General features: G+C 38.2%; 3 protein-coding genes across 9 annotated transcripts in view; 1 reads left to right on the top strand and 2 right to left on the bottom strand.

Annotated features, from left to right (window-relative positions):
• CRACD (capping protein inhibiting regulator of actin dynamics) overlaps nucleotides 1-2,869 on the top strand; it is a 127,669-nt gene extending 124,800 nt beyond the window's left edge. For all 4 annotated transcript variants that reach the window (XM_038134722.1, XM_038134726.1, XM_038134724.1 and 1 more), the window contains one exon: nucleotides 50-2,869. In XM_038134722.1, coding sequence (XP_037990650.1) covers nucleotides 50-210 — 161 coding nt within the window. In that variant the 3' untranslated portion in view covers nucleotides 211-2,869. The remainder of the gene's footprint in view (nucleotides 1-49) is intronic.
• Nucleotides 2,142-22,594, bottom strand: AASDH (aminoadipate-semialdehyde dehydrogenase). 4 transcript variants are annotated; one of them, XM_038134727.1, is made up of 15 exons: nucleotides 21,469-22,594; nucleotides 20,742-20,981; nucleotides 18,662-18,782; nucleotides 17,624-17,964; nucleotides 16,672-16,864; nucleotides 14,124-14,365; nucleotides 12,694-12,800; nucleotides 12,066-12,238; nucleotides 11,348-11,540; nucleotides 10,715-10,833; nucleotides 8,573-9,410; nucleotides 7,308-7,471; nucleotides 6,618-6,743; nucleotides 5,274-5,405; nucleotides 2,142-4,264 (listed from the first exon to the last, which is right to left on the bottom strand). In XM_038134727.1, the coding sequence occupies exons 1-15, from the start codon at nucleotides 21,894-21,896 to the stop codon at nucleotides 3,866-3,868; spliced, it is 3,816 nt and encodes a 1,271-aa protein (XP_037990655.1). In that variant the 5' UTR covers nucleotides 21,897-22,594; the 3' UTR covers nucleotides 2,142-3,865. The 4 variants fall into 4 exon arrangements, with proteins under 4 accessions (XP_037990655.1, XP_037990656.1, XP_037990657.1 ...); XM_038134728.1 differs by having other exon boundaries at nucleotides 3,866-4,264; nucleotides 20,742-21,051; nucleotides 21,469-21,521; XM_038134729.1 differs by having other exon boundaries at nucleotides 3,866-4,264; nucleotides 20,742-21,051; nucleotides 21,430-21,483.
• Nucleotides 22,595-23,664: 1,070 nt separating this feature from the next.
• Nucleotides 23,665-25,218, bottom strand: part of PPAT (phosphoribosyl pyrophosphate amidotransferase) — a 42,530-nt gene continuing 40,976 nt past the window's right edge. Inside the window, exon 11 of the mRNA XM_038134736.1 lies at nucleotides 23,665-25,062. Within this exon, the coding sequence (XP_037990664.1) occupies nucleotides 24,893-25,062 (170 nt within the window). The 3' untranslated portion in view covers nucleotides 23,665-24,892. The remainder of the gene's footprint in view (nucleotides 25,063-25,218) is intronic.

A 25,218-nucleotide genomic window follows, 5' to 3' on the forward strand; every position in this document is an offset into this window, starting at 1 on the left:
AATGTTGGGTTGTTTGTTTTTTTTTTCCTCTCCCTATCCCATAAAAAAGTGGAAATTTCAGATTCTGTTCCATCAACCCCAATGACAAAGGAGGTGGCCAAGAGATTCTCTACACCTGATGCTAACCCAGTGTCAACAGAACCAGCCTGGCTTGCGTTAGCCAAGAGGAAAGCAAAAGCCTGGAGTGACTGTCCACAGATCATAAAGTAAACTGTAAAGTTATCTCTATTGCTGACTATTAATTGCTGTCTTTTATTTATTCTGCTTTTTACACATGACAAAACTGAAAATGCATGTATCAGAAGGACTGAAAACTGAACTGATTACCATTTTGCTCTAGCTCACTGTAAAGTCTACTCAAGTCATATATTCCATTGCTTTGACAAATACGTAAAGGAGGTCATGGCAAAAATCTCACAGCGACTCTCTCAAAAACTTAGAGAGTGCTCAGATACTGGATGTAAATTTTAGCAGGTATCATAATAAGGGCCAGAACAGAATAAGAGTTCAGACACTTCTTAAATTCTGTTGGTATTCAGTTCTGGAATTTTAGATCTCTATGTTTGAGATCTCAGCAATTTTTTCAGAACTTCGTTGTTGAAATTAAGGAAAGATGCATGTTTCCTTCTCTTAAGTCATAATTTATTTAAACATGTTAAACTGTATGAACTGCCAGTTCTGCCTGCTATTTTAAAGCTTTTTCCCTGAGGAAGAGCTTCAGGATACACTGTTCCACATGCAAATGATAAGTGATGGTACCATCCAAATGCTGAGGTAATTTCTTTCATCATAGGATTAATACAATACATCTGTATGCCCTCACTTCTAAGAAGAAAACAATTAATCCTACTTAAAAGCCACAATTTTTAAACAAATGTCATTAAGTTCTCAGAAAGAAGTCAGGGATTCACTGTTTCTTCTAGTCATTTGAGTGCATCACTGTTTGTTCTTGGCCATATTCATGCTGCATAGAGACAGTGATTGTGGATTACAACTTTAAATCAATTGACTGGAATTAAACTGTTCCTGTGCAAATGCAAATTCCTGTAGAATTTGTCTCAGGAAGTTCCCACAGGAGTAGGACTGGCAGAACTGAAGTTAACTGAGAACTGAGAGGTAAGTCAGTGAGAGTTTTAGGAGTTTTAACTCTGCATTCTTCCTGATTTTACTCCACATGCAGCTTGAGGCAGTTCAGATAACTTCCTGTACTTTGACCAATATAGCCAGAACACTTCAAAAAGAAGTTTACTTACCCCATCTCAGGTATCTGGAGTGGCAGTTAAACACTTTACTACTTCATATAACTAAAACTGAAATGTCCACCCCCTCCCTCTTACAAAAAAAGGATAAGGTCCATAAATGGAATAAAAATGTCACTATTCTCAACATCCCACAGAATTCTCTAGGCCTGCATTTTAAAATGTCACCCTATTAAATAAATCAACTGAATTTGTTTTACAAGGAAGACTTTAAAAAAATTTGAAAGTCTCCTTCTTACAACCATAAGGCTCAAAGGAACCTTTAAGCCTACAACAGCATAAAGGGAGACATTTTCATGTAAAAAAATTACATCATTATAGAATGATACAACATATGCTTCATGGAAGTGTTTTAGCCAAACTACTGTAAGCAGCATGAGAAACAGCATTTTAAACTATGCAGGAAACAGAATGAAACCTGTTGTACACTCTGTTCCCAGAATGAAAAAGGAGTTTCAGCAAAAGTCATTGGCAAGTGCAGCCTTTCCCACAGAATAGAAAACAGGGGCTCAGTGTTGTGGATACAGCAGCACAAACACAATGGATGTGTAAGATCGAGTCCATGTGCAGCAGCAAGATGGGCTTTCTTGGGTGTCTTACGCCATGAGTTTTGCTCAGTTTCATATTTAAAACCAAAATCTCTAAAGTAACCTTTACCAGGAATATAAGTAATATGTTTTAAGCAAAAATGAGACAATGCTGCTCTCAAATGCTTGGGAAAACCACCCAACTTAATGCCTTCAATATCTGAAGAAAGAATTAGCCCTGTAATTCCTTTTGCTCTGTTAGCACCTGGAATTAGTGCATCTTAAAGTTAAATTTATATTTTTTCCAAGTTTGTTTGCCTGCAGTACGGATATGTAACAACTAAATTGCCTGAAATCCATCTTTACAATTATTTATTGGGAGGGGGAGCCAGGTAGAAATACAGAGAAGGTGAAGTAAATCAGGATTAAAGATACTGGTATTCTGAAAAGCATAGCAAAATTAGGTGCTATTGTGCATGACATAAGGATGCAATTTTCCAATACAATCCATTTATAGCACATAGAATAGAGCTTTCATTAAGGATGGTCATAAGCTAAAGCCTCAAAGCAGAGTTTTTTTCCAACCATAAAGGTATCTAGTGTAACAATGGAAACTGTATTACGTACAGTACTTGATGGAAACATTTCTAAAGCGTACATGTGCAACAGTAACATTTCATGTTAAATTAACAAAGATTTGCACTAAATACCAATGAAGTGAAGTTTTACTTTGCTTTAGCTTTGTTGCAGCCATTTCTGATAAAGTATTGGAAATCTGTAAAAATAAATCCGAAACACTACTACCCAGTTTAAAACAGCAAAAATGTTTTAAGAACCGAATAAACCACTATGTAGTATATTGTCTCAATTTTTTGTAACTTATACAAACACAAAATACCATTTCTTTTGACAAGGTTATATATGATTAACCTCTATGTTCATATAGTAATGTATAAAAACTACAAGATGTATAATTGTGGGGTATTTGTTGTGTACTTTTTTAATTTTTCAAATGTTTTAAAGTGCAATTGTTTATTATACTGTCATTTTAAATCTTATTAAACTATAACCTGGTCAAAATTATCTAGTCATTGATGTATGTCCTCTATGTCTCATTTCGCTAATCATGTAGTTCAGGTTTGCCTTGCAGATAGAACTTTTTACAGTGCTACAACTGTACTACATACTACACAGGATTCAAAGTGGGTGGCTCATGAGAGCAAGCAAGGTAAGAGTTTCTACTACACTTCTTGTAGAAGACTCTTAGGAAATGCTCTCAGTGAAGTGTATGTTTGCCACTGCAAGTACTTGATTTGCATTACCAAGACCACTGGTACTTATTTCTAAGTTAAAGTATTCAAAACCCAATTTACACAACCTTTTATTAACAGTTCTCGTGAAAACAATGTAAACAGCATTCATTCAAATATCTTTAAAAAATGATTTGACAGTGGTTAATTCATCTTGGAACTCATACTGTTCCTGTCATTGACATTTAATAAATATTTATAGTGTTATTTCCACTTTAGAATACAGAGGCAACTCCTACTGACTTCAATGGAGTTAAGTATATGCTAGATTAATTGAGCCATGACAGCTTAGGTCCACAAAAGATGAACTATTCTGTTTGTACAAACTATAGTAAACAGGTCACTCCTTCCAGGTATATGAAATTCAGGCTATGTCTCCAGAAATCAAGTTAGAAGTTAGATTCGCAAAAGGACTTGGGTTAGCTTGCCTGGCACAGAAATCTTGACAGACAGACAAACACTAGTCTGGTGCAAGGAAGAGCCAGGCACAGGCGAGGAGGGACTCAGAGAAAGCAATACACTCCTGCCCCGGAGATAAGCGTGCTATCCAAGCTGTGGAATATGGCACCTTACACACTTTGCCCCCTCTCTGGCAAGGTGCTGAGCAGCCATCCTCCCTCCATCACTGGACACTGCCTGATGCAAAATCCCACCTGATAAGCCTGCAAGGAGCATCTCTTGCCTGCAGCAAAATAGGCAGAGGGGTAGAGAGCACCTGTGAGCTCCTAGTTCACAAATGTAAACAATAACAAGGAAGCAGCCTACCATCTCAGCTGTTACTTTTTCCTGCTATATACAGATCCAGACAATAAACATAATCATTTCTACAGCCAACAACAAGCTTTGTTCCCCATACTACAGGCGAAGAGAAAACCTCGCCTGGAAGCTTATCTACTCCTTCTGCTGTTCCGCTCTTGGCATTCAGGATCCACACTTTGCCATCTGTAGATACTGCTGCCAAGAGAATTTTTTTATTTAAGTCATCACTTTGGAAAATGAATGGTGTTCCATATACACTTGAAGTGGCTTCAAATTTCCACAGTAAATTACCCTCCATGTTACAGCAGTAGATAAAGCAGTCGTGAGAGCCAAAAAATATTTCTTGCTTAGTTAAACTTGAGAGGCATGGAGATGAAAACACTGGCCCATTAGTGGAAAATTGCCAAACCTACAGAAAGAACAGAAGCACCCATTATCAAAGGTTTTTTACATTATCAGTTTTACAGCAACTGTAATTTTTTAATAGACTCATTGTTGATAGGACAGCATTTAATTTCAAAAGCATACTAGATTTCAGTGAGGACTGGTAAATCCTTGTCAAATTATAAACAACGTTTTACACAGAGAGTAAGCAATAAAAGTCTCATAAAATAGAAGTGGAAGAGGGCAGAGTTATTACCTTCAGTGAGGCCCATGTGAAAACGGCCAACGTGGGAAAAGAATATTCCTGGGCTGTTGTACAATTAGGAATGAACATCAAGAATCCTGTTAATATGTCATTCTTTGCCAGAAAGGCATATATTCCTTTTGGAATACAGATTTCCTCTGCTTATGCTAACAATGTGCAGATCCCTCCTCAAGAGAGTATCAGGTCTGCAACACTGCTGCAAGCAGAGAGCAGTGCATGGATGTTATAATCAGAAAAGGCTCAGGAATTGCCATAAATACTGCGTTTCAGGCCAACAAATGGACAGTGTCAGTTGTTATAACACCAGATACGAACTACATTGAGGAACTAAGAAAATACTCTCACTTAATTCAATGTGAAGGCTTACACATATTTTACCAGAATTATGATTTGGCAGTTTTTTGAGAAATGCATAAAAGTTCTAAGAAACCTTTACTTCTGAATAACCACCATCTCACAGAAGAGATACCTTAAACCTGCTTGGAAAGCTCCAAATGAAATAATTTCATTTGCTGGCACTAAACTTGACAATTTACTTTGGGTATTAAGGTCTGAACTAGAAATTCTCTTACTGCATCAGGAAACTTGAGTTTGTGATTTTGCCATGGACTAGGCAAACAGTTTTTCTACTTTCTCATTTCTAACAACAGGCACTTCTATTTGGTGCACAAAAAAGTTCTTGTCAATCATTAAGCCTCAGAAAACAGTCCTAATAAAGTATCTTATTTAGGGTTTTGTGATGGACATAAAAACCCAACAACACTTTTACCTTTTCTCCAGAATGAGTGTAACAATACAAGTTTCCATCCACACACCCAACACAGACGTAGCTCTCATTGCAGTGAGGAGAGGAGAAGAGTGGTTTTCCAAGGTTGCTTTTCCAAATCTTACTGCCTGTCACCTGTAAATGGCAGCATGGAATATCTGATGATTAACACAACTATAAGAAACAGCACAAAACAACCCTTCCATCACTGCCTGACCCAGCCCTTATGTAGTGTGGAACAAAAAGCCAAACCCCCAAACCAAAACAACAACAACAACAATAGCCACACAAAACAAAAATGTAATCAAAACCTAATTTTCTTCCTCACTGTAGGCAAAGTAATAATGATAATGAATGGTGTATTAGCAGTAGTTCTAATAAATGCCAGATTCAGTTTTTTATTTCATTCCCAGCTGCTCAGTATGTGACAAGGACCAATGAAGCAGAGGTACCTTGGATTCAAGTTATATTGATACTCTATGGCATGTTGCAACTCACTATCTATGACAGTTACAATGCATTCCTACTGTATCCTGCACATTCCCCAGGAATTAGGATTATTCACAAAAACAGGAAGGCACAGACTCACTTGTAGATGGGTTTCTCAATTACCTCTTACTGTGGATTACAGAATAAAAAAATTTCTTTTCTTAAGCACTCTTGCTGAAAAACCACACACTGGTTTTCTCATGGCAGACTGGTTACTACTGAGGACAGTTGTAGTGGGCAGAGGGTAAAGCTGATTAGGATTGATGCTCTGTATTGTGTGAGTACAGAAACAGGAACAGCTGCTTCTAGTCCCTGTTCCTTTTATCAGGCAGAACCAGCTGTAAGCCAACAATGCCTCCGAAAACCATGAAATTGCTCCACATCTATCAAGAATGCCATTTCCCCAGTGCAAAGAACAGAACTGCACATTGAGATTAAAAAGACAGCTCTCAAATATGGGGAGGGGAGCAGTAAGAGGAATTAAGGGGCTTCTTTCTGCATTCTGTTCTGATTTATGTGTATTTTTTTTGCAATCCTACTGTCAAAGGAGGAAGGGACAGGAAATAAATCTATAGACTTGCTCTCACTCCCTGGTTACTGACATGGGAATGACAAGAAACTGACTGCACCTTTGACCCATGGTCAGCATGTGAATTCAACCAAGTCACTTCAGTCCTCCTTATCACCAGGTAGATTTCTGAAGTATGGGAAGTATTATGGTAACCTTGTATATCATTATAATGCCCCCAAGTGAAAAATATTTAATGCTAACATATGATCATCTCCCCTTTCACTAGAATAGCAATCTTAACTTCAGAAATACATTTGGCTGAAAGACATGTAAGCAAAGGTACATACTGGGTTAACAGCCAGTAAGAGTCCTCCTAGTGTAGCAACATAGAGATGATGTGGAAAAGAACTTAGACAAGGAGATGAAAACACAGCTCCACCTTCGCAGTGTAACTTCCATATACACACCTTTTTCTGTAAGCACATGAAAAAAGAATAATAGGAGTTAGAGCTCATCATGTTTACAAAGACCTTTGAATGTCAAACATTATCAAGGACTGTGTTTACTCAGCAAATACTAGTTAAGAAGTGAAGACCATCTACACGCCATGACAGCAACACATATGCTATTGACTTTCTCTTGCAGTAAATAAAATAAATTCAGTTAATGAAAAGGCAGTATCTGCCCCTTTCATTTCCCATCTGCCTCCATCTTCTCATTTAGAATGTAAGGTTGAAAGCCACAGTTCTACTTCTAGCTAGCCAACCTATTCTGCAACACCTGTGGAGAATTTAATAACTAAGAAACTTAAGATTTGGTTTCAACCAGGAGTAATAGCACAAGAGCCACAACTGAGAACACCACTAAGACTGTTTACTGTCACATAATCCTAACTCCACTTACAGCAGGCCTAACTTTCACAAGTGTGATTGAGGACTCCCAAGAATACTAACACCAGTGGAACTTCCTCTGGTGTACTGTAAATAGAATCTAAATGGGATATTTATTGTTCTACAAGTAAAAGTTAGTGTTCTTACATAAATATCCAAAGCATACACATGTTGGTCATGTGATCCAATGTAGACCAGTCCACTGGAAGGGTCTACAACTGCAGAGCTTTTCACAGTGTCTTCTGTGACAAAAGTCCAGTGTATTTCTCCATCCCTGCTTTGAAGCACATACACTAAGCCATCATAACAACCTACATGGAATAAAACATGATGGAGAAAAAAAAGAATAATGATTATTTGCATTTATGCTGTGACTTATGCTGCTAGTTGCATCACTGCTGGAAAGAAATAAGATTATTCATAAGGTAGAGTTTCAAAATATTTTCGAATGCTCTTCCTGTGTTTTTAGCTCAAAGGTTTTGCTGGTACAGTCAAAGATGATTGTTCTGTGTGTTTTTTCTAAGTTATATTTAGCATATACTTATTTCACTACCTTTCTATCAAATTTTTCAGTAACAACATTAGAAGACACAGCAAGTTGCCAAAAAGGGATAATACCAATTTTTTTAACTACCTCTTTGTCTAGGTTTTGTCTTTGAAGAAAAAGGTGTTAAAAGAATAAAATTTGTAAGTTTTCCATTGAAAACCAAACTGTCATCACAGAAACTCCTTCATGTTAATGAAATATTCGATTTTATTATCAAGAGTGAACAGCAATCAAAATACAAACAAAAAGATGGCAACATTAGAGTTGCATTAAAAATCCTCAGCACTTGGCCATCTGTGCTAACCAGTGATGTAGATGTATTAGCTAAAAAGATGACATTAAGATAAATAATGGCAACTCTGCTGACAACAGATATTACAAAACCAAAAAATTATCCAAACATATTCTTTACATTTCCAAAAAGAAGAGTCAAATGAGATAATTAAACTCTGGAAAAATAGTATGAGATACCATGTACTAACTGCTAACTCTATCAATTTACCAAGACATTTTATGACTGCATTACCTTTCCATACTTAACAAAAAAAAACCTAAAAACAACAGTTTAAACACACACACCTTAATCTACCACTAAAAAAGAAACTGTAGTCATTGATTCTTCCTTATTAATAAATTGGGATATAATAAACCACAAGTGTTTATGTTAGATAAGCTCCATCACTGGTTATCATGAAACTTAAATTACTTCTTCCTTCTGTTTCTATTTTACAATAAATTAGTTCTGAGGCAGATATAGAAGTGGATGGATGGAGGACAACCAGAGATAAGAAAGTGATTCTCTATCATTCATCTTGCATTTAGCAGAAAAAAGAATTGAAAACGAAGGCTGAAACAAAAGACATACCAACAACAATGAAATTTCCACACTTGGATACACAGGCAGAGGACTCAATACGATCTCCAAGGGTCTTCTCCCACTTCATTTCTCCCAAATCTAGATCAATTGCCTGCATTGCATGGGAGTGAGAGCCAATATACACAGATGCAGATACTTCTTCTTTAGCTGGTATTATAACCAGTGGTGACGCATCAACACATTTTCTTGTGTTTGACTTCCACCTCACGCACAATGCCAACTCTGCTACTGATGAACGGCTACATTCTGCATGGATTTGTTGAACAGAGGAATGGTCATTTTTATTTGCCTTATTTTCAAGTGTTGAAATTCCATTCTCCAGTTCAGACCCCTGCACATGGCTTTTTATTACACCTGTAATCTTGGAATGCAGAGAGGATGGCTGCTGTAGTGGTTCCACTCCTACCTTTACTGTAGTTTTGGGCTGCATAGAAGACCTGGTGAAATTCATAGAGAAAAAATGATTTCCTCTGTTCAGTGCAATAAATGGAATTAATCCTGAAGCAATCCCAAGACCTCCTTCAGATGTCAGTTTAGTGTATTTTCCATGGAACTCCTCTTCACTGTTCCCTCTTAATTTTCTTTTCACAACATTGTCAGAATTCATTAATTGTTCTTCATCTGGAAACAGCATTTTATGAATATGTCTGTAAACCTCTTCAATTGAGTGGCTGAGAATAACTTCAAGGAGTCCAGGCACAGCTTTGCCTACTAGCATCTCAATTTCTTCATAAAATCGTAGTGCCTTCAGGGAGTCTCCACCACTGTACAGAAATACTGCATCTTTAGAAATTCCAGTGGAATCACATGGAAGACCAAGAACAGACTAGAGAAAAAAAGAGGGAAAGAGGTATCAGTCCATAAGTGTTATACCATGTCACACACATAAAACCTCAGGTGGGGTAGAATCCACCTGAACACCTAGAAGTCGTGCTAAAAATGAACAATTGAGAAAATTCACTACTCTGCAAAAAATCATTGAAAAATGTTAGTGCCAACCGAGGGACTGATAGAACAAGAACTGGGGAAGAACAAGGAAATAGGGACATACAAATTCTCTACTACAAAATGTCTTGCTCAATTCCAATCTGCAGTCTAAGGAATTAAAGGGAATTGTACTATATATTGATTGGCCATTTTCAATACCATTCATCAATGACAACTTTGCAGATAAAACATAGATATGCCTTTTGATAAAATCAGTTTAGGTGTTTTATTTTAATAACAAAGCTTATATAAACTGTTCTTTTTTACTTCTAAATTACTTAAGTAACCTACTTACCTACCTACTTTTGAAGTTATAAGCCCTTCAGTTCATGAAAGATTTTGCATTTGCCATTGTTACTACAACAAACAGCAATAACCGAGTCGCCTCTCACCACACCCCCTTGTTTTTAAGTCTGGATGTCAAATCCAAACCCTTTGGTTTTGGAAGCCACCCTCTGCTGTCCATGATGGATCTAGGACACAATTAATCCCCAGGGTTATCACTTCATTAATGTGAAAAGGATTGGCACAGACAAATAAATACACTACATTTACTTGTTCGAGTCCTAGGCCACAGCTAATCCCACTTTCAGGTGAAACTTGTAAATCCACCTTTGAAAAACAAAGTAATACTGTTTGGCATCATATTTCAATACCTTGAAAAACAAGTCTTTAGCACAGAAATTTAGAAACAATCCACACAGGCAGTTCAAGAGACAGTTGTGCAACTGCACCATCTATTTAAAAAAAGGACTCTTCAATTTATAATTATCTTGAGAAATAAGAAACTCTACTAAGCAGCTGATTTTTTACAAAGTTCCAATGTCCCAGTTCCTTGTTTTCTTTAGTGGTACCTTCTTTTGGCATGTGAAGCAGCATTCAAAAAGCTACTGACATTACATTCTTTCTATGCTAATTGCTTACACCTCAGAGCCTGCAGTTTTATCTGATAATTAAAATGACTCTCTTGGCTACTGCAGAGCAACTATATTTAAGTATTAACTGAATAGAATAGAGCTGTACTGCTTAAATCTATAGGCAGCTACAATGTTCTGGCTGCATTAGTCATACTTCTTAAAACTGTTTAATTCCTGACACATGTATTATGACTTGCAAAGATAAAAAGGCAGCTTAAAATACTACCTTCCATAAATACTGCAATCTTTCCCACAATTCCTCGGCGTCACTCAGCTTACTGTCACGCCTTCTGGAGTTTAGATGGTTCTGGTAAATCTTGTTCAGTTCAGATATATCAACTTTGCCTTTGTAGAAAATAAAGGACAATTTTTTTATTGCTCATTTAGTATTAGCACTTTCAAAACTTGCTCTGCCCAAATAGTCACTATATTCTTGTATGTATTTTCTCATTCATACTCTACTGCAGCTGCATTTTTTTACACAGTTGATCAACTACATGAAACCCAGTAAGGTTTTTGAAAATTTACCCCTCCCACAGAATCCCACCTTCAAGGCCTGTTTTTTCCTCAGCAGAAGTGAGGGTTCTGTTGCAGACAGCATCAGAAGCAACTGAGGTAAGAAATGTGCAGTGTTAAAACTAAATTGATTTTTCCACTACTCTTTGAGTCTCAAATGAAACATCATCAAGAAAACTTAATAATACATGGCCATTATTTCCTACTTAGGCATTACTATCTAATGTACATATTCTAAAAGCATGAATCAGATACTAGATTTTGGTCAATAAAAAAATTACAAAAAAACCCCAAATGGATACCAGTAAAACAAGTGGCAAGGGTTCTTAATAGCTTCATTTACCATGTGATGTTAAAGGCAAGGCTTTAATCACTACAATCTCATCAGGCACTGCATAAGCTGGTAGATGCTTCTGGAGTTCTTTAAGTGTTTCTCTCTCTTCAAAATCATCTTTGGGTAAAACAAACAGGATAAGTTTTTCCTGTTGGTACCAGGTAACTGCACAAGCTTCTACCTGGCAAAGATCTTCAGCAACCTATAATTAAAAAACATTAGTCTTGTTTTGAAATGCATTTCATCAATAGAGTAAAAGAAGCAAAAAACAATGAAAAATCCCACACCTTTAAAAACTGTATTTTTCTCACATTCCTACATTACATCCTATGAAATAGCTTCTTTTGTGGCTGAAACTTGAACTTCACATAAAAACAAACTCAGAGATGTGTGTATTATTTGCCAAAATGCCATGAACAAGACATAACCCAGGAGTCTGACACTCAGTCATGTAGAACAATCTCAACACTCAGTACTCTTCAGATGTTTATACATTTCTCAATTCTCCTGGAAGAAACCATACAATAAAACAGATTCCCAAGAACTGAGAACCAACTCCTCCCTAAATTATGTGACTAGATTTTTTTATAATACACTCACCAAATTTCTTTATACTCCTAAAAATCATCTGAAAATCAACAAATACCCATTTCTAATGATAACAATGTGTTTCTTATAGCTGCCTTTTTACAGTGGCATACTCTGCTCTGTGGATGTGAGCACTTACCTGCTGCAGATATTCGATATTAAAACGTTTGCCGTGACGTTTAATCTGATTGTCCTTCCGACCCAGGAAGAACAGCTTTGCATTCTTCACTCTTACAAAATCCCCTGTTTCTCTCATTGTACCCAGTGGCACAGTTATTTCATCATCAAGAAAGCAGACTCGTTCTTCACCACCTACACAAAAAAAGATTGTGGTCATTATATGATAAATTACTAACTGTAAATGAAAACTATAGAGAGTGTTCTATCAAATTATCTTAAACTTTATCATGAATTATAAGAAATATTGAAATATTATTATCAATGTCTAAACTTCTGCACCGTGCAATTTTGGCTATGCAGTTAATTCAGTTAATACACAGAAATTACTTCAGCTGAGAATGTCAAAATGCAAGAAAGGGTAAAAGAAATCAATACAATGTAGGCATAGTCTGCAGATAAAATGATGGCTATTTCTTGTTCATCATTCCAACAACCTAAAATACTACCAGAAGGTTCCCAGCCCAATTAGAACTTAAAATGCTATAGTAATCTGTATACCACAGGCAAATAACAAGTAAAATAATCAACATATTAAAACTCAATCCATTAAGAACAGCATCTTAGAAGAATTAGAAACATAAAATAACCTATAAATATTTGTCCCTCGCCTTCAAGAACTGCAGATCCATTGGCATCTCTGACCTCAAGTTTTGTTCCAAGGAGTGGTGATCCCAAAGGTATAGGAAAATCTGTTCTAAATATATTAGAGAGAAACAGTAGAAGTCTTTCTCTTCTGAACACAAAACAACTGCCCCAGAAATCAGGTATCATGAAGATTTTTAAAAGACTGGCATTAGAGCAAAGGTAGATGCTTGGGACTCCTTTCTACAAATGCTTCTTCTTTAAAAACATATCAGTTTATTAAAAACCTTATCAGTGTGCATGGGTGTCACTGATATATATCAGAAGACCCTACAGAACTATAGAAAATAAGACCTGACAGACCCTGAAGTACCCTGAGAGAACCCAAATCATTTCAGTCAACTTTTAAGTCTCCCAGATTGAAACATCCATCAAGTCAACCAATTTAAGCATCTGTAAGTGCTTTCTAACTCATTTTCCCTGCCTAATTTGAGCTTCTACTCTATTTTAATAAGTACAGTTAAGAAAAGATCAGAAAATGATTTAGAAAATGTTCAGTTTAGAAAAGACTGAAATACAAGAAACTGTAATTTCATTGTCACGATTCTATTAAAGACTTCTCTTGAACTACTGACCAACTCCTTCCTTTCCCTTCATTCTCCAGCCTCTTCAAGCAGTTGCAGGACCTCATTTATTGAATACAGAAGCTATTTCTGAGTGGGAGTATAGAACAACATATTTTCTTCAGGAAAGAAAAACTTAAAACTTAAAGCAACTTTAAATAACTTTGGCATGGATTCCAGTTCCATTTCTATTTTAAAGTGTTAAAATTTTTGTTTGAACTCAGAGAAAATTAGTTTTACATGAGAATGTAATAACACTTCATGACAATCCACCATTTTTAGTTTTCAAGGGTTTAAGCACCAGGTTAATATATCACATCATTTGTGCAAACCATCCCATTTTGTAGGACACATTTAACTCAAACTGCATGTATAATTATTATCCCATGGAATAATCACACATTTCAGAGAGAAAATGAAACAGTGAGATAATGGGAAGTACCTTTCATGACTCTATAAAATAACCTGAAGAAAAAATGTCAAACAACCAAACAAGTCAGAAACTGAGTGAAATGTGACAGAGTGATAAATGATGAAAATAAAGTACTTCTTGAAGTTTCAATTACTGTGAAATCTTGGGTGAGCCACTTTTGACAAATTTCTGTCACCCACACTACTAAAACTGGGGAGGGGGGCTGTAGTGACTCATGAGACAATGGATTAGTCTGTTTCTACATAAACCCAAATGTAACTTCTACCAGTATAAACACTCATGAGGACTCAGTAGCCCTGGTAACAGGAGACTGAGGTTCTATTTCTGGTGATTTTCATCATTCACCTGCCAAGCCATTGAGAACAGTGAATTTTCCTACCTAAAATCGGCACTAAAAACCTCCTCAGGAATCTTGTAGCAAGTGGCCCAGCTTGACACTTCAGTAATACCATAGAGATTAAAAATGCTTGTTTTGTTCTCCTTGTGCTTCCAACTTTTCAAGAGACTCAGTACAGGAAATGCTTCACCACCAAGGGCTAAGACACGAAGTGAAGTATTTGCAGACAACACTCTTGATTTAATAATGTGAGCTCCAAACCTCCTGAGAAGTGTTGGTGTTGCCTGAATGATACATATTAAAAAAAAAAAAAAAAGAGAAAGACCTGTAACATTTTATCAGTGTATGTGTACCTCTCTTCTGCTACATAGCTGGATTAAGGACTTTAAAACATCTAGGTACCAATCACCACAATGGTGTTTTGTGAGATTTTGTTTCTTTTAAGGCCTTTAATGAGTACTATCAGCATAAATCTGTATTCTTCTGCAAAGCTTCTTCTTTACTCAGGTGTGTTATAGGTTCCCTTTTGTGTCTCAGCTATTACCTCAAGTGTATGCACATTAGTTCTGATGTAAATTACTTGGAAACAGAAAGCAACACTTTATTCTCTCTATGTTATTGTTTGAGCCTTTTTCCCCTTCATTCCAGAATGTTACAGCAAAAATATAACCTATATATCTGATTAATGTGCATACAGAACATTTAAAGACCTTACATAATGCTAAAAATTCCTAGGATGTCCCATTCTGGGCTGTCCTTGCTTTATGCAAATAGAACAGTTTACAAGAATGGGTTTTTCTCAAAGCTTTCACTAAAATAAGCAGGGGGAAAAGATATAAAACCCAAATCCCCCAAACCCAAACCAGTTTCCTTGAACAACTATTTCTAGAAAACTATTGGTGATATGGAGCCCTTTCACTGAAAGGAAAAAGCCAGAAAATCATTTTACCAGTCACATTTCACTCCCATTCTTGCCTACTTTTCTAGTAAGAGAACTGGAAAATTAATGGGATTATTTCTTACCAGGTTCTTTTTTTTTCTAGTAATAGATGAAGACCATCTTTTTTCAACTGATAATTTTAACATTAGTGAAATTTTAGCAGCAAAACAAAACAAGGGAAAAAATTTATACTGTTCCCTCCCACATAATTATTTTTTGATTTCTCCAGTCTGCTCAAAAAATTCAACGGGGGCAGGTAATGTCTTTCTATTTTTTAAGAAACTTCATAAAATTACTCATCCATCAGTTAAGCTATCAGGAGAACATTTTTGTCAATTATTCAGCTGAGAAGCTTCAGAGATTAGGACAGTGACCAAAAAAAGCCCACAAAAACAAATCGAAATTAGAAAGTTTTCTCAAAAATCTTCATTCATGAAATTTTGCCTTTCTCTATTACTGCTTGAAACACTTAACAAATACATCTTTAAAGGTCTTAAAAGACACTTAAAAAATCTTGCTCATAGAGAGCAATATTTCAGAAATTGTTTTTCTAAAAGCAAATGAGCTAAACTGATCATGAAACTTGTGTATTATAGGATAATCTACACCATTTATAGCAATCCTAACAAATACATATAACAGCAGAAAATAGTTACAGGAGATTTGTAACTAATGGATTTTTTCCTGCTGTGGAATCTTCAGCCAACTACTCACTAATTAATCTTAAATTTAAATCCTACAATCTCAACTATCACCATTCTTGCAAAAAAAAAAAAAAAAAAAAAAAAAAAAGAAGAGGAAAAAAAGGAAATGGAACAGGGTCTGGAACACAAATCCTACAAGGAGCAGCTGAGGGAGCTGGGGGTGTTTAGCCTGGAGAAAAGGAGGCTCAGGGGTGACCTTTTTGCTCTCTACAACTGCCTGAAAGGAGGGTGTAGCCACATGGGGGTCAGACTCTTCTCCCAAGCTGCACGTGACAGGACAAAGAAACAGGACAAGACAACAGATACAAGCCAGGCTTGTTCAGCCATGCTGGATGCTTCAAGCAAATTTTGCAATCTTTGAAACTATTAAAATTGAAATCATATTAAACTATTTTAAGACATAAGAGATGCATGTAGCCTCATATAAGCGGGTGACATGAAAACAGTAAGTATTGCTCTGAAATCAATTATTACCTTGTTCTCATTACTGTAAAAATGACAAACATTTTACCACCCTATTAGCACTGGTTTAGTCGCACTGTTAGCATAAAAACTAACATTAAAACTTAAAACTTGTTTATGACTAAATACTCCAAGATCAAGCCCATTGAAAAGTGCTTAAAATATCTGTAATGGTTTACACTGTTACCAGATTCTTCAGAAAAAAAAGTTTAATTAACAGAATAATCCATTTAATTCTTAATAAGTAAAGGTTTCTTAAATAATCTTCAGCTCAGTGTTTTCTATCACAAAATGTTTGAGGTTTTGATCAAATGGTAATTTTCTAGACAGCTAACAGCTGTTTATCTACAACAAAAAGGACAGTTATTGCCTTTGAGCAAGAACACTCCTGTCCTATTAACACTAGATTCTAGGCTGACAAAAAAGTAGTACCCATTAGCAAAAGTGAGAAGCAAGACACTGGAGACACTTAGATTTTGCCTACCTGCAACACTGTCACGTGGTGGTGGTGAAACAGAGCAGCAGAGAGCTCCACAGGCATCATTTTAATGGTGTTTGGTACGACAAGAATAGAGGCTCCACTTGTCAGAGCCATGAACAATTCAACCACAGACGGGTCAAATGTGAGAGGAGATGCCAGGAACAGCACATCGTCCTGTGTGATCTCAAATATAGATCTAAAATAAGAAAGCAAGGAATTACAAATCTGATGTATTCAGTCAAAAAACCCTTCCCAGCTAAAAGAATGAAAGCATGAAAGAAATGCATTAGCAAAGCTCAGATCTTAGAGGCTCTGAATACGCAGACATGTAATTTGAGCAAGAGCTCCTGGATTGTAACTGTTGATTTCACTAATGATGTATTTTATGAAGATACCCACCATATTACACACCAATAGAGTTCACTGAAAGGCATATTTCAACTAACACATACTTATTAAAAAAGGATAAATATAAAGAAAGAAAAAGCAAAGAAGAAGAAAGGAAAAAACAAGACAGGAAAAATATTGTATTTTCCATAATATTTTTTTTAATATGACATGAAACAGAAGATACCTGGCTAGTCTAAAAAGGAATTATGAATTAAGAACTAAAGAACACAGTAAATATAACTGTGAACAAATGATTAATTTTATTGTCTATTTCTTTTAAACCACAAGCCAGATGATGGTACAAAACTTAGTGCAACAGTGCACTATTTGAAGCACAGCCCCCAAAAATGAAGGCAAAGCACCATTTAAGTATAATACTGATAGAGAAACAAACTGTTATATGATTCTACTTGGAAGTAAAAGCAAAAAAACACAAAGGTCGATAAGGAGGAAAAAGTGAAGCTGTGTCAGCAAAAACCCTATGTACACTCCTCTAAAGTATTACAAAAAAATCCTAAAAGCATTCAATTTGTAAAAACATTGGAAAACTGAAATCCACACTTACTTAAGATGCAGAATATTAGGCACTATACATTTATGAGGCACTCTGACTATTTTGGGAATCCCTGTAGTTCCTGATGTATGCAAGACATATGCTAAAGTGTCTTTCTGGCCAGCGTCCATGTATCCTGCTTCTGATGTTTTTGCTCCGGTTTCATCTGGGCAAATAGTATATCCTGGCTGTGAGTTACCCACAGCTTTGAAAGGCTCACATTTACTTTTCATATTGTCTCCTTCTGAACTGAAATCAGAGTTGCTTGAGCTCATTTGGAAGAGAGTTAAACCAATATGTTCTATGGCAGAGGAATTGTGGTAAAAACAGCCAGCATGGGACATCTGGAATTTCTGCAAGGGAAAATGAACAATTCAAACAGTGGAACTCAGGAGGCACTGCTGTTGTTTCATGCACACAATGAATTGGAAAACAGCATTTCATACAAACTAGCTGTGATTTTTCATCCCTCTACTTTAGGACACACATCAGTTAGTTATAAGCTCACGTATTTCTATAAATTAAATATGAGTAAACACAGACTTCATAAATGCAAAATAAACAGTTATCTGAGCAAATGAAAAAAGGAAATGGAAAATATACAAAAAAAAAAAAAACAGCTGCAGAAGACCAAGGAATCTGAATTGTAACTTCTCTATTCCCTTTGCAATGAGTGAGGGTATAAGATTTGGGATGAGTTAGACAAAGAGAAACCCAAGTATTAAATGCAGGAGCTTTTTTAACTACTGCAGATTTCCAACTCTTAGCACTGACATACAAAGAAACAAGTCTGCCAAAGTCTTCCAATATCAGTGCCCGACAAGGCTGCCTGAACAACAGTGTAACAGGAAAGAAGGAAATTGTTTTGAAGAAGAGATAAACATTTTGTACTTCTGATTTTGAAGATGCTCCTTTCTGAATAAGAAAGACAACCTTTTGCCATGAAAAAACAAAAGCACTCCATCCAAGCTTATTAAAACAGAATTCAATTTGCATATCTACACATCTAAATTGTCCTTTAATGCTTCCTGTAGAAGTCTGAACACTCACATTTATTTTGTCATTCTCAACGAGAATGTACTGAAGGTTGCTCTTCTTCATGAAGTAAGTGGATATGGTTGGTGGTGCATCTGGATCAATAGGTGAATAGGCAGCTGGAACTTGAAGGATTCTAATAAAGCACAAATATTTTAAAACAATTTTAAAAATATAAGAAAATCCTCTTAGATTTGCTAAAATTTCTTTTATACCTTTATAGCTGCCTGAGCTAGAAAATGTAGTCATAACATGACTTTAAAGGATCTTGTTGATAATAAAGTAGGATGAAAATCAGTGTTGCTTTTTGGTCTTTTATAGCAAGGGGAAAGATTAAAGCTAGATGAAAATATTCAATACTATTTCAGGCCAAGCAAGTCCGTGAAGACAAAAGGTATGACTGACATCAACAGCATCGCATTTTAAAACCTTCTGATATTGACTAGAAACAGAAACATAACCTTTTCATTTACCCACATATAACATGTACAAACGTATTCTAAAAAGCAACAAAAGCCTGCACGCTGAAAACGCCTTCCTATGAGTGCAAAGAAGGCAGCATAAGAAAATCTAAGCAGGCCCTGGAATGTCTTTCATACAAGACAGGTGGAGGAGCTCCGAGGCCACAAGCGCTGAACTCGCTACCGCCCCGAGAACCAAAGCCAGTGAGCGGCGACTGAAGCATGAACCATCCCCAAAAATCCTCACATCTGCTCTGCTGTTGGGTTCTGTACTGTATGTACAATTTATTTATTGTACTTCCTCTCTGTGCAAGTGGCTTGTCACTGCAGCAGCGCCAAGGTGCCGAATGGGGACGTGGGGAGGGCAGCATCCCGCACGCTCCTACAGCCACCGGTGCCAGCAAGCGCTAAAGCCTGCCCTGCATCACACAGCCACCAGCTACTCGCAATGACAGCGGAAAGAACCAAAGAGCCCCAGCAGATCCATCCCCCTCACACAGCAAAAGAAAACTGTTACACTCAGTTCATTGGGATACAGGACAAATCAGACAGCAAGGGACACCAGTATGCTGAGTTCGACCTCCTGCTCAGGCAGAGTCAGCTGGCACCAGACCAGGTTGTTCAGGTCTTTGTCCAGTCAGGTTCTGAACACCTCCAGGGATGGTGCCTGCATAACATCTCAGAGCAACCTGCTGCACTGGGGCAGAAGCATTTCCTGACTGCTGAGAAAGTTCCTCGGTGCTTGTGGGAGGTTGATGACTACACTGCTTTCTCACTCCACTGAAATCCTTATACTCCACTGTGGTACCTCTTCAGGTACCATTCTGTATTTTACATGAGGTGTGAACAACAGGAAGATACCGACACAGGCCATGCCCCCAGGAGGCACAGCTGTGGCTATATTCATCAGCTGAAAAAAACAGGCTTGTGATCCTGTGATTGTCTATTCCATCATAAATGCTAGGAATACAAAAGATACCTTTATAAAGGACACAAACATTAGAATCCCTCAGCAGAAGCAGGATTTCAAAAATTAATCGATTAACATGAGTGTTGAGATCACAAGCATTTCAACTTCCTAGCCATCAGTTAATCAACACCACTTCAGTGTTACAATGCTCATTACTTCTTTCCGTAATACTTGTAATGGAACACTAAATGTATGTTAATTTACCTTAAAACATGGAATTTGCATTCAGAACATCTTTTTTTTTTTTTTTTATAGCCAGCAAGACCATTCATTAAAAAAACCCTGCACAGTCCTTTTCTCAATAGATGTTTTCTGTCAGATCACTTCCAGTTTTAAACAAGCAGAATAAATATACTGGTCATTAATTTTTTGGTATTTCTATAAACATGTTAAATCACTTTTAATGAAGGGATGCAGTTGCAGACAGTTAGTTTACAGCTTTAAGACTTAAGATTCAGAAATATTTTAGCAACGGCTTTTGAAATGATTGCCAAATAGCCATCTTTTTCCCTAAATGATGCAAGACTCCAGCAACAGGGTAGCACTACTATGCTATTACAGCAACATTTTTGTTGTTATTAAAAATATAAACAAACCGTAAAAATTGCTTTAACGGAGACAACCCTTAAAAACCAGCACAAAGTGCAAGCATTCAAAGCATTACCCTAAGATCCAAGACGGCAGGTTTATTCCTGGATCGCAGTAAAGGCCTATTTCACATCTGCCTCGGCGGTCACAGTGTTTTTGAAGGAAAGCTGTCAGCTCCACGGCAAGCTCGAGCACCGTGGCGTAGGTGTAGGAGGCTGGAGGCTGCCCGCGGCACCCATGGAAGCGCACCGCGGCTCGGCCCGAGTGCGCGCCGGCCGCCCGCGCCACCAGCTCCTGCAGCGTCATCGCCTCGTCCCTGCAAGAGCCGAAACCAGACACGGCCTCACCTTCAACACTTCAGTCGGACTGCAAGGGCACGCAAAACACTGCCAGAGAGGAGAGGGGAAAATAAGATCCACGGCAGAGAGTACATAGCTCTACCACGCCTTAGACTGCAAAAGGTGCACAGCTGGATTCTTGACTTGTGCTGAGGTAGTTTTGTTCCTCACCGTTACACTTTTATTTTTAAAGCTGGGCATCACTGAATTAATAACTTCATTAACACAGTTTAATTAATTAGTAAATCTTTCAATGGAATTGTGAAATACGAATCCTTCCTTCACAAGCAGAAACCCCCAACATGTGAACCTCTGAGGCACTGCTCGTGCTTGTGCCCGTTTCTGCCCCGTGAGCCCTCCCGCCAAGGCCGGACCGGTGACCGGACGAAGCCAGGCTTTAGCCCCCGCTCTCCTGTTTCAGGTTACCCCGTTTCCACACGGGACGGACACGGTTTGGACACGGACCAGCAACTCCCGGCGCTCCTCGGGCTCCCCGCTCGCTGCACTTCCCGGTGCCCTCCTGGCCCCGCCCCAGCCCGCCAGCGGCGGCGCCTCCGATTGGCGGGACGCGGCAATGCCGCGCTCTCATTGGCCAGCGGCCGTCGCGCCGTTTGGGTACGCACCAGCAGCGCCTGCTCCGCCAGAGCCATGCGCCATTGCTTCCCGAGGGAAGGAGAGAGGGAGAGAGGAACAGCGAGGGCGCCAAAGGCTTCCCTGCTGTCCCCGGCAGACAGGGGAAAGGGGCTAAAAGCAAATGCAGATGGCTCGGCCGAAGGGCAGGTTCCCTCCCTCACGCTCACAGTTCCCTCGTCTCGGTCCCTGTGTGTCCGTCCCCCTCCGGCCCAGAAGGTGGTACGGGCCTGCCTGCCGCTGGCACCGCCGTGGGCGGGCATGTCGCGTCCGGGCTGCGGGGCGGGAGCTATGCTCTTCCCTGTGCTGGGGGCGAGAGAGCACTGGTTCGTCCCGGGAGCAGTCCCTGCAGCAATCCCTGGACTGTCCTCTGGAGCGGCCCCTGCAGCCAGCCCCCTCCCGGCGGGGCGAACGGCGGCGGCCGGGGCTGGGCTTTCCCCGGATACGGTTCAGGGCCGCCAGCGGGGAGTGAGGGTGAGGGTACGGGAGCCGTGCTGGGGGAAGGGGGCACCGGTACTGCTTGGGGGGCTGCGTGCGTGACTTAATGGCACAAAGTCATGGAACCATGGAATATTAAAGGTTGGAAGGGACCTTAAGAATTCTCTAGTTCCAACACCTGCTGTGAGCAGGGACACCTTTCACTAGACCAGCCTGCTCAATGGCCCATCCAGCCTGGCTTGGAGCACTTCCCGGGGATGGGGCATCCACGCCTACTTTGGGCAACCTGTTGCCAGTGCCTCTCCACCCTCACAGTAAATGATTTGCTTTGGCTCCGAGGCGCATTCAAGGTGTCCTTATTAAATAAGCCTCTGCGCACGGTGCCGGTGATGCCTCAGGGAGAGAACGAGAAGAGCAGTTCACAGCCATTTTTAATGTTTGCATGGGAGAAGTTAGACATCAGCTTTCTACTGTTTGTCACGTTCTTTAAGTGATAGTTTGGCACGGTTGCACATTGGTAATACAGCAGGAACGGTTTCACAGTAAAATATTAATGCACATAGCGACACCTAAAGCCAGAGTTTTCTACATCAGCACACTCACTGGTGTGTGTGTTGGCTCTATGTGATAGTGTCTGGTAACCTGAAGCATATATCCAGCTGTCAGAATAGAATGACACTTAAAAGTATCTCCTCTTTACTTAAGATTTTGAAAAATACATAATAATTAAGATTCAGCATTGTAGTGCATCCAAAAATTAACAGTGTTCACAGTAGCAGACAGAATTTCATTTCCATAATGTGGAGGGGGGGAAAGGCAACAGGACTATTTTTTTTTTGAAATTAGAATTATGCCACCCAATGCTGAAATCACATTAATTAGTGATAAAGCAATTATTAGGAGACTTTCAAAATAGCATTTTGTTGAGAGCGCATTAAAAGAGGATTTGCACAAGTTGCATTTCCAGTCCTGTGGACTATGTCAGACAGATAGACTTGTTACACTGTGCATCTAAATGTTGATCTCGCATATAAAGGGCTCCTTTTTGTATTTGTGTTTGATGTATTTGTAATCTAAGAGCTCAACTTAGCCCTTCTAAAAGCTATTTTCTTTTGATGGTGGGAAAGAAGAACAGTGAAGAATGTTCCCAACAGTTTTTCTGGTTTTTTCATACTCCTTCCTGGTTAACCTGGAAGAGGGGGTGGGCAGTGTCCACCCTGTTCTGTTTTTGTTCAATTTACTGTCCAGATGGACTGTTAGGGTTCTTTTAACAAACCAAACTTGCTAATTAGAAGAGATCCACATACATCTCCCAGTATGCAGATCTGGGTGCTGATGGAGCCCCATGCTCATCACATCTAGGTTCTCCCACAGGTTTGGCTGCAAGCAGGTTCTGATTCCACTGCACAAGTCACAGTTCTGACTTCATAAAAGTATGTGTATTTACATGCTTCTTCAAACTAGGACTTTTGTGTTGTGATTGTCAATGAGGCACAATTGCTACAAATCCCACATAAAACTCCCTTTTGAATTTAATCAGCAATCTTGTAATTCTCAACTATATGGAAAATGATGGGGAAGGAAGAAGCTTTTAAACTTTTCTATTTATTCTTTTTTAACAGTGTCACAAACAATTATAAGGCCAAAATACACAATATTAAATAGAAAATCTAAAATTAAGTAGCTGGTATTCGGTGAGAAAGACTGAGGTATACAAACTATTTTAAAAATTGTGCGGAAATTTGCAATAGTTATGAAAAGGTGCTTTTCCATTTTCAGCTAGTGGTTCATTGTCCAAGTGATCTTCCTGTATACCAGTAACTGTGTAATTGTCACCAGCTGAACACAATGCATTTAACAGCTAATGGTTCTTCAGAACACTTGAATTTTTTTAAACATTACATTTATTCTAAGAGCAGTAATGTAGTAAAGTAAGACTATAACCAAAACAACTCATGATCTTAATTTGATATATCATTTTTACTGTTAAGTATGGAAAGTTTTTTTAGTTTACTTTGGATGTTGACAAATGAAAAGAACACTTCAGAAATCATCAGACTTATAGCAGAGAAAACAAGGCGTAAAACAGAAAAAGGAATGGCAGTGCCAAGTATTTTTTAGTTCTTCCACACTATATTGGCAACTGCTAGAAGCACACAAAGATAATGTAATTACATGACTTTAAAACAGAATTTTAAAGTTACAAAACTAGAGAGCTTTTTGGCTGAGCATTTCCCTGAGTCTTCATTTTTAAAAATCATGTTAGACATCATATGCATAGGATCTGTCACAAAGGCCTCAATTAAAAAAGGCTGTATGTAGAAGTTCGATACTTCTATTCTGAAAAAGGCTAAGCAACAACTGCTGAGGAAGCAATTTCAGTCTTCAGAATCGGGTATTTTTCCTAAGGAGAAAAGCAAACTTCAGATACTTTGCACTAAGACTTTGATAATTTGAAGTTACATCATCACACGATTTGTGCTTTGTGAACAAGTCTAATGGGTGAGCTTTTAGGGCAAGACCAAAACAACAAACTTTGGGACTTCTACATAATTAAAAAACCTTTGGTTTTTATAGCATTTTGTGAGAGAATAGAAGGCACAACTGTGCATCAAAACTATATGATTTTGTATTTTAATCTACTTACATTGTTTTCATCAGCACACTGGACTTTCAGTAAGTCTTTAAGTAAAGATGTGTTTTAGTAACAGTAATTATAAGGCTTCTGTTTGACCTAAATGCAGGAAGGCTATTTAGCAAGAAGGCATCATTGAAAAAGGTACATTCACAACATATGAACTGATGTCCATCCACTAAAAGTTCACCATTCTAGCTCAACGGGATAGTCTCCAGTGAGACACGCTGTGCAATGACCAAGCTTTCCAATAAATGACTTGTCGGCTTTGGGGTTCTTGTCTTGTCTTGCTTTGATGCTTTCTTGCACAGATGATACCAACCCTTCCACAGAAAGATAGACAACACTGTCTGCTCCTAGAGGAAATAAAGGATCATCAGTTAAAGCTGCAATATTGTACCAAATGCAACGCTCTTTGGAAATGCAGTCACATTATCATATAGTTTATGAAAGAGAATGACTGAAAAATTTTAAGATTGTGGTATGTCTTGCCCTTCTCAAATGCTTTGTGC

Source organism: Motacilla alba, chromosome 4 (assembly GCF_015832195.1).
Source record: "Motacilla alba alba isolate MOTALB_02 chromosome 4, Motacilla_alba_V1.0_pri, whole genome shotgun sequence".
In the NCBI taxonomy this organism is placed as follows: domain Eukaryota; kingdom Metazoa; phylum Chordata; class Aves; order Passeriformes; family Motacillidae; genus Motacilla; species Motacilla alba.